At 61.3% G+C, this 9,485-nt stretch overlaps 1 protein-coding gene across 1 annotated transcript; it reads right to left on the bottom strand.

Annotated features, from left to right (window-relative positions):
• Positions 1 to 532: 532 nt before the first annotated feature.
• Positions 533 to 9,154, bottom strand: ASPHD2 (aspartate beta-hydroxylase domain containing 2). The gene is made up of 4 exons (XM_027900464.1): positions 9,051 to 9,154; positions 5,511 to 6,626; positions 3,131 to 3,244; positions 533 to 2,133 (listed from the first exon to the last, which is right to left on the bottom strand). The coding sequence occupies exons 2-4, from the start codon at positions 6,394 to 6,396 to the stop codon at positions 2,024 to 2,026; spliced, it is 1,110 nt and encodes a 369-aa protein (XP_027756265.1). The 5' UTR covers positions 6,397 to 6,626; positions 9,051 to 9,154; the 3' UTR covers positions 533 to 2,023.
• Between the last annotated feature and the right edge of the window lie 331 nt (positions 9,155 to 9,485).

Here is a 9,485-nt window from a genome sequence, read left to right as displayed (position 1 = left end):
CAAGACTGGTGGCTGCTGTGAGTTTTGGGGAGCTATGTGGCTGCAGCTGCTTTTGGGAATGACTGGGGAAAGTCTCTGCTGCCCTAGGCCAGGCAGTGGTGCCATAACCATAGCTGTGCCCATGCCACACCATAGCTATGGGTGAGGCAGGTATTCCCTGTTCTCCTTGGCTGCCTGGGGTCGACTGACATCACAGAATCCCAGAATAGTTTGGGTTGGAAAGGACCCCAAATATCCAGTTCCAATCCCCTGCCATGGGCAGGGATTCACCCATTCGACCAGGTTGCTCAGGGCCCCATCCAGCCTGGCAAAATCCATGGGGACAGAGGTTTCACGGGGTTGGGTATTTTAAAGCACTGCCTTCACTTACCATATACCTGGCAAACAGCCCCATGCCCCCTCCCACCCTGCAGCTCCTGCTCTTCCAGCACCTCCTCCCCACCAGCAGCCGGCTGAGCTGCTGCGATAAGCAGGACCCAGCCTCTCAGGGTTTGCTTGACCCTGAACTGATTAGAGCAGCAGGCAGAGCCCCTTCTGTTTTCAGCACAATTGTTTATTTATACTCTTTGCTTATCCACTTATGAATGTTACCGACTGTCAGACAGAGCCAACCTGCTTCCCCAGGGCCTGCGGCCAGGTAGCCAATGCGTGTAGAAATCATGCACTTCAGATAGTCTGTAACAAGACAGGTGTAAAAAATATCTCAGATGTATTTGAAATCTCTGCCTTATCTCGCAATCAAATCACCGAGAAGTCTGTAAAGAAGTTGTAGGAGGACAGGGCTGTGTTCCCTCCCGGGCAGGGCACGGAGCCAAGCGGTCCCCAGCAAGGACAGTGGTGAGCAGCCACGGCACGCTGTGCCTCACAGGTAGGATATCATAAACTGTCCCCCAAACAGACCCTGGATGCTGGGTGCCTTCAGGAAAAGCAGGTGGTCACTGGGTAGGCAGGACCCCAGGGTGGGGGGCTCGTTCCTCAGGCTGCAGTGTTAACCCATCTGCTTTGGGAACCTTTCCTTTGGAGTCAGGTCCATGTGAGCTGCTGCTGTGTGCACCTGCCCTGGCTCGAGGAAAGGAGAAGATGGAATAGCAGAAGGAATGGTGACCTCCCAGGAGGAATGGTGACCTCCTTTCCTCCTATGGACACACAAAAGCCCAACTCTGTGTTCCCAAACAGCATCCCTGCTCCTGCAGGGCTTCCCAGCTAGAGCTGTGAAAACTGAAGGTTGTAGATAGAGCAAGGAGGAGATTTGGGCAATTGATAATGCCCTCAGTCAGACTTAAGAGCAGGGCTGTGTGTGCTGTCCCCTGGCAGGATGGATGTTGGGGCACCCCTGGGCTCGCTGCTGTGCTTGGCTGGGGGCACCTGCAGCTTGAGGCAGTGAGCTCTGCTCCCTTTTTGGGTGACAAAAGGAGCTTCTGAAGACAGGAGAGCTGGGGCCCCAGGGCTGGCAGATGGGGGAGGAAGCAGAAGCCCCTGGGCTCATGGTGAGAGGGCTCTTTATGGGCAGAGCTGTGCCCTGCCCACCCCATCAGCCTCAGCCAGAGTAGCCCCTGCCTGGGGGGGAGCACCATGCCCACTGCAGCCCCCACTGTCCATCTGTCCCAGACTGCAGCCAAGCAGGGCAGACTGAGCGCTGTGCTGGGCTGGTTGGCTGTTATGGTTTGTGTTTGTTGTTCCTTTGATGACCACGAGAAATTTTACATTACATTCAAACGAACACCCTTGGGTTTGTTACTCTACTTCTGAACACTGCAAAACACAGTAGCAACAGAACACGTAGGAGCGTGGGGGGCAGCGAGCCACGGCGGGGGCGAGAAAAGAATCCCTGAAGCCAACGATGGACAAAAGAGATGGGCGCTGATACACGTCACAGTTTCCATTTACAAGAGCCCCCGGGAGGGAGGACCGAGGCCGTGTGCTGGGAGGAAGGTTCCAGTGCGGCCCCGGAGCTGTGGAGGGACCGAGCCGGCACAGCCGCCCACCCACGGCTGCCCCGAGCCCACCAGGCTGGGCAGCGCCGTCATCGTCCCGGCGCGAAGATGAAGTCGAGGGCTTGGCGCTCGGCGGCCGCCACGTTGGGGTGCCACAGGTCCACCATGAAGACCACGCGGGGACCGTCCTCCGGAGCACCTGGGTGGGATGGAAGCGCAGGGTGAGCACAGGGAGGCACCTGCCCAGTGCAACCCTGGTAAACACCTGTGTACTGGGAGCCCAGTGCCTCCAGTAGCTGGCACTGGCTCCAGGGTTGCTTCAGGCACCCAGAGGATTCCCTTGTCAGGGCCAAGGCAGGACGCTGCGCTCACCCTCCTTGCAGCTGCACCTTGTATCTGTGCAGGGAGCAGCTGCTGCGCTATTCCAGCCTTCCTGGCCCTGCAGCCCTGCACGGAGCTGCACTTCCCAATTCCACAGCTGGGTTAGGTGGAAGCAACAGCTTTTGTTCTTCCACTCTCTCCACAAGCCCCCCTGCGTAGAACAGCTCTGCTTGATGCTTTTATGTCATGGGCGACTAATGCCGGTTAATCCGGGAGGGCTGAAGTGGAACAGCCTCTGTCAGCGATGGAGGGAGGAACAATCCAGGCGGGAGTGAGGCTGTTCCCCCTGCGCGGGAGACAAAGGCGCCGCTGTCACGTCAGCACCGAGCCACTCCTGCAACAGGGCGGCTGCAGCGGCAGCGCAAGGGCCAGAGGATGCTGAGGCTGTGCCATCGCAGCCTGAGCTGCCCTGCACAGCTCGGCGACAAAGGAAGCCTTTCCAAGCTGGCTGCCACGGCTGGGAGAGGGAGAGGGTCACCAGGCCCCGTGCAGGGCTGGCAGTGCTGTGGCAGCACCACAAGCTGGGAGCGAGCCCTGGGCAGGCTGTGGGGGGCTCCAGGGCTCTGTCAGGAAAGGGGCACCGGATGCCCTGAGGCAGAGGGAGCATTTTCATGGGTGAACTCTCGGTGCCAGGGCCGGGGCTGCTGCCATGTGGTGCCAGCCAAAGGCAGCGGCAGTCCAAGCCCACTGGGAGGCAGGTGCTCCAGTCCTGCTGTGGCAGGAGAAGGAACTGGACACGGGTGTTCTTGCCCACCCATTCCTCCCTGGCACCAGAGGGGACACTGCGAGGCTGCACACGTTTAACCTGCGCTCACCTTCGTGGAACGCCGTGTGCAGGAAGGAGTCATCAAAGAGCAGGCACCGGCCCTCAGCCCAGCACTGGGGCTCACCCCCCACCACCAGCTCGCAGTTGCTGGGCGTCTTCAGACCTTCAGGCACAAAGAGAGAGAACAGGAAGGGTCAGGCGATGCTGTGTTCCCTGTGACAGGGCAGCAGTGATGAACAGCAAGCCCCACATGGGCCCCACGTGAGCTCCATGTGAGCCCCATGCTGCTGCCAAGGGGTTGCTTCCCTCCAGGGAGCAACCTGAACCCCAAGCCTGGTGCAGCTCAGTCCCTGCTGTCCCCAGTGAGCTCGGCACTGCAGGCACTCGCTTTTGTATCTGGAACAGCTTCCAGTCCCTGGAGTCCAGGACCCCGGGGTGTGTGCAGGAAACCAGGCTCCTGGGAGGTTTTCCAGCTTCAGGACCAGCTCTGCTGTGCTGACCCTGCCCAGGGCAAGGCTGGGAAAGCAGGAACTGCTGCACTGGGAATGGCAAATGGGCTCAATTCTGCCTCTGCCACAAGCTGCCCATGGACCTCGCATCACTCAGCACCTGCCCCATTCCTCAGACCCCACCCAAGGTGCTGCTACAGGGGGACCCACTGGGCTGCAAGGACAGAAATCCAGGGGCATCACAAAACTCCTGTAAAGAAGCAGCTCTGCGAGGGTCACAGGAAGAAGGATAACTATAGAAATAAAATGGGTCTTTTTGTATGATAACCCCACAAGCCAGACCAGTTTGACAAGGGTCGATCCCATCACCACCTGCATCAGGACTGTCACCCCCCGCAGTGCTGGGGACACTGGAGCTGCTGCAGAGCCAACCTGCCCTGAGGATGCAGCTGTGGCAGAGAAAGGGGTCAGGGCTCACGTGGCTCCCAAACGGTAACGATGCAGCAAACGAGCAGAACGGATCTGAGAGCGATGCCAAAACTGAGCACAGCAGGGACTCCCAGCTGCCCGGCAGAGCTGGGAGCACAAAGCTGCTGTTTCAAAGCCTACAAAACCCAAAGCCATTTCCCTGCACAACAGCCTCAGCTGGAGAGGCTGGAAAGGGGGAGCGGAACCACTGGGGGATGCAGGGAGGAGGCAGCAGCAGCCTGCAGCCCTTCCATTGCACCTGCACCCCGGGGATACTGCCCTGGACTAGAGAGGGGCAGAGCTGGTGCCCAGGCCTGGGGGTTGGAGTAAATCCTCGAGAGCGACTCGGCCATGCTAATGGCTGCACTGGCTTTGCAGAGCAAGCTGCCTAAAAGGGCAGGTTATCTATAATAATCTTGGGCACAGTGAGAGCTGTGTCCCCCGCACTGAGGTGGGGGTGCCCGTGTGCCCCTGGCACTGTGTGGTGCCCTGGTAGAAGAACAAGGGAATAACCTGCATTGCCCATCTGTTCAGGCATGTGTGCTCCAGCTGTGCTCACCTGAGCCAACCTGGACCTCACCAGCTCTCTCCTATGCACCGCTCCCAGCCCCTCGTGAGGGGAGCTCATCCCTGAGCAATTCAGAGAGAAGCATCAGTGATGGGCTTCCTCCTGGCACCAGCAAGGGCGGGTCCCAGTTGCCCAGCAGTTCCTGGGATCAAGTCTGAAAATGATTCCCATTCCAAATAAATGGCCAGCACTGCCTGGGTGTGTTTACCCAAGTTGTTGGCTGAACAGGCGTGCTCAGTATTTGCCAGCCAGCCCGCGCGGTGCCTCCCCCAGCACAATCAGTGCTGCTGCCAGCCCGGCCATCTGTGCCATGTGGGCTCTCCCTGTCCCAGTGTCCGCAGAGCAGGGAGCACTGTGCCACCAACTCAGTGCCTGACCCACCAGAGGGAACACCCCAGGACCTCCCAGCCATCGTTTGCATCTTTGCAAATCCCAAAGCAGCATCTTTGCTTCCATCCACCTGTGTCCCGAGCAGAACATCTGACATCCCAGGAGAGGGGAGCTGCCAGTGGCACAACACAGTCCCTGGAGCAGCACCCCAGACTGAGCCACATCCTGGGATTGGAGGCGGGTCTGCCTAAAGAGAGAGGGGCATTCGGAAACCCCTTTGCAAAATCAGCCCTGTGTCTTGCACTGGCAGGAGTCCACAGCCCCGGGTTGGTGTGAGGAGGAGGTGAAACCCTCCTGCTGCTGAGCTGCAGACCCCGGGGATATCAGATACCCAGGGACTGAGCACTGGCCTCTCCTGAGGAGGCTGCTGCCACAAAAGCCCTGAAAACATCCCTCACGCCAAAGCAGAGCAGGTGCCTAAGCCACCCCCCAGGCTGCAATTGGCAGCTGAACCCCAAGACCACTGAGTGCCATAGGCCTTTTTGGAGCTACTGCTCCCAGACACTGCTTCAGCCCCTGGCACCGCCCCCAGAGCCACGGCGCTGGGCACTCACCGAGGTGGCAGCGGATGCGGATGTTGGTGGGTCCGTAGTGCTCGGCGATGACGGTGCCCGGGCTCAGCACGGAGATGCACGCGTTCCCAAAGACATTGTTGCCAATGCAGGTGCGGAGGCTCCCGAGCAAGCGGTACGTCCGTGGGCATCTCCGGCAGTTCCTGGGCACACACATGCCCTGGTTCACCAGGTAGAAGGTGAACCACTCCCCGCTGGGCGTGCTGTTCATTTTCCATCCTTGCGGGAGGCTGCAGTTTGAGAATGCTTTGTAGAGGGTCTCAAACTCGCACAGGATGGTCTGGAAGTTGCGCTCCAGCAACTCCACGTCGTGCTTTTGAGCGTCCCGGGAGAAATAGGGCGTGGTGGGCAAGTCGGGCAGGAAGAAGACTTCTGGCTTCTGGATGGAGGGCCGGCTGTTGAGGTAGCGGCCCTGCTCGCGGATGCCCTTGTGGATCCTGCCCATGCCGGACCAGGAGTAGCGCTTGGCATACTCCTGCAGGTTGTGGTAGAGTTTCTGGTTGAGCCCATCGTGGTGGGTGCAGCGCACGCACTCGGGCGAGTGGCAGTACACGTACCCGTTCTGCACCCCGTTGGCCTCCGCGCTCTGCATCAGCGCGTTGACGGTAGCGTAGGCGCGGGGCTGCTCCCGCCCCACGTGGTAGCAGTACCACACAAAGAGGACTAGGAAGCAGGCGACGGCAGCCAGGGCCGTGGCGTCGCAGTCCCGGAAAGACTGGATGCCAGTGGCGATGAAATCCCGGAGTCCATCCAGGGACCAGCTCCAGCCCATCAGCCACTCCAGAGACATGGTGGTGCCGCAGTGGGTGGGTGCGTGCAGCAGGGCCCGGCGGTCAGTCCTCGTGGGCCTCAGGGGCACCCACACCATGCAGCTGGGCCGGGATGCAGTGGGAACAGGTTGCCATGGGGAAGTGGAGTGGTGGCTCTCCCCTGCACTCCTGGGAGCTCTGCATTGATGGCAGCAGCCAGCAGCACCGGGGGAGGGGGGTGGCCAGGCTACCTGAGAGTCACAGTGCTGTGTCAGCACCAATGTGCCCGAAGGGTCCCCATCAGTGCCCCTGGGCTGATCATCCTGAAAGGCTCCTCTGGAGGAAGGATCTGGGGAGAAAAAGCCAGAAGTGTTAGGAAGGGAGCTGCCCATTGGAGTCCCTGCGGGGGTCAGTGCAAGGGGCACAGCCAGGGTCATGCGCTGGGGCTGTGCAGAACACCAGCTTCTCTGCGAGGGGATGGCGGATGAGGAGTTCTCTTCCCTGTCCAGGAGCCCAACATCATCCCAGGCCAAGAACACCCCACACCCCTTCCAACAGGATCTTCCACAAATATACAAACGGAAGACAGCAGGGAGACCCAGACTCCACCTCCACTAACCCAGGGACCATCTCCCTTCCTGCTCTTCTTCCCATTTCTCTCCTAAGTTGCTGTCTTATCATCTCTGAAATCTGACTGATAAGGGAATAGACCCTGGGAATAGACACTTCACAGCCCTATCTGGCAGCACATCAGCTTATCCCCCTCCATCTAACCACTCTGAAGTGAGTTTCCCTCCAGAGACTGAGCTGTGTGAGAGCCCAGCACTCAGTCAGACTGGCAAGGTCACATAGCCACAGTGGCATGTCAGGATGGTGGCAACAGGGGCAGGTTGGGGTTGGCTTATTTGTTTTCACTAGCTTATCTGTGAGAGCACTTACTCTAAGGAGCAGGATGCATTTATGAGCCAGGGAAGTCATCCAAACCCTTCCCAGCCCTTCCTACCAAGGTTCTGCATTCTCTACACATGCACTTCCTTATCAGTGGGAATGGGGATGGGCTGCAAGAGAGACCTGACCCTGCAGCTGGGACCTTGTGCAGAGTTGGGGACACGGGTTCAGGCAATTACACCCCAGGGAGGGACATACACACAGCCAACCTCCCTCCACCCTACTTCCCTGTAGCACATTGCCTGCGTGCCCTGTCCCAGGATCTGCAATCCACGTGGTACGTCACAGCCTCCTGGGAATCCTAAGATAACTTTCCTCCATCCCCACAGCTGGCATCCCTCCAGACACACTGGTTTCTCTCGTCTAGGCCTTGGCTCCCGGGGTGCAACCACAGAGTTGGTCCCAGCAGTGTCCCCCAAGGCCAGCACAACCCCCTCAATGCTCCCTGCAGGGCCAGAGTGTGCCAGGAAAGTCAGCAGAGCCCTGATGTGATCTGTATTCAGAGTGACTCTCACCCTGCCAGGCGAGCAGGGAGCCACCCCAGCATAGCAGCCAGGTTTGGTCAGACCGACTGACAACACGAGAGCACGGCTGGCAGAGCTGGGGGTCCAACAATCTCAGGGTCCCCAGGCGAGAGTCACACCCTGTGAGGGCAGCACAGCACAAACACAACCCCACTGCTGCTGTCAGCACCTCAAAGGGGGAAAGTCAGGGGCAAACCATCAGAGCAGCAAGAGATGAAAGCCCCCGTGCCCATGTGCTGCCTGCCCTGTCCCAGAGCCTGGCAGCCCGGGAGCCTTGGGCAGCAGAGCCCTGGTCTCCTCTGGGCAGAGACTTCATGGCTCTGCCTCCTGTTCTGGCACAGACACCCCACTGCAAAGCTGCCCAAATCCACATCCACAGGGTCTGTGGTGGCAGTGGAGCAGGGCCCCAAACACCGGCACCGCTCTCAGTGGACACTGCATGGCCAGGACCTGCCCAGGGCACCCAGTGGGTGCTGTCACCTCCCAGCCACAGCCCTGCAATTAGACGGGTGGTCACATCCAGCACCCCTGGCCTGAGATCCCAGAAAAGGCTCCTCAGCTAATGATACCAGCGGAGCCCTTCCAGGGAGAGATCAATTCCACGTTGCACCGAAGTTGTGCAGGACGTGGAGGCGAGCACCGTGCCAGCAGCAGCCGTGTTACATAAGGAAGGCAGAGGCTTCGATGCAGCACAAAGTTGCATCTTGGTGGCTCCGTGGTGGCCCTGGCATCTCCTGGAGGCAGCGGGTTCCGCTCAGCCTGGCTGGGATCCCCAGGCTGTGGGCCCGGTGACGGGGATGCATGGCAGGGATGTCCTCAGCTTGGCACGGCCGGCGTCGCCTTTGGGAGCAGCACGAGGAGCAGGAGCACTGGGGTGAGGTGAGGTGCCCACTGTCACTCCAGAGCTGGAGCCGTGGGTGCTCCCTTCACCCTCTCCTCCAGTTTGCCACCCCAGCGATGTCACCACTGTGACAGTGTCACCTGCACGCGGCTCTCACCCCGTGTGACGGTGTCACCCAGCGTGGCAGCGTCAGTGAGTGTCACCAGTGTGGCTGCACCACCCGGCGTGGCGGTGGCACTGCCGTGCTGGTGTCACACCACCCGGCGTGGAGGTGGCACCTGCCGCCGCGCTGTCACCCGGCACGGCCGTGTCGCCCTCCCGAAGCCGAGCCCCTGCCCCGGCCGGGGGGTTCGGGATGCGCCCCCCGCCGCGGGCTCCGCTCCCGCGCCGCTCGCCCGCGGCCCCCCCCGCGATGCGATGCGGTGCGATGCGATGCGGTGTGGTGCGATGCGGTACCGACCTGCTGCCCGCGCCGGGCCGTGCGGGGCCGCGCTCCGCTCCGCGCCGCTCCGCTCCTCCTGCCGCCGCCGCCGCGGACCACAACTCCCAGCAGCCCGGGCAGGAGGGGCCGCACCGCCCCCGCCGGGACCGCGCCGGGCGGCAGCTGCGGCCCCGGCCCCGGCACCGCCCGCCCGCCCCCGCGCCCGCCCCTCGCCGCGGCCTCGGGGCGGTGCGTCCGCCCCCGCACCGCGCTCCCGCACCGCGCAGGCGGGAGGGGCGGGGGGAGCCGCGGAGTTGCGGCACTCGGGAGGGGTCCCAGGGGGTGGAGCGGCGGGGATGGTCCCCCAGGGAGTGCCCATCCCGGCGGCGGGAACGCCGGGACACCGGGACGTGGCCCCGGGGACGCGGGGGGTGGGCTGCAGCGGCGGGGGAGCAGGAGGTGCGGGGGCACCGA

Source organism: Empidonax traillii, unplaced genomic scaffold, assembly GCF_003031625.1.
Source record: "Empidonax traillii isolate 1590-97213 ecotype Southwest subspecies unplaced genomic scaffold, ASM303162v1 scaffold731:size316458, whole genome shotgun sequence".
Classification (NCBI taxonomy): domain Eukaryota; kingdom Metazoa; phylum Chordata; class Aves; order Passeriformes; family Tyrannidae; genus Empidonax; species Empidonax traillii.
This window is presented reverse-complemented; position numbering and strand designations above follow the sequence as displayed.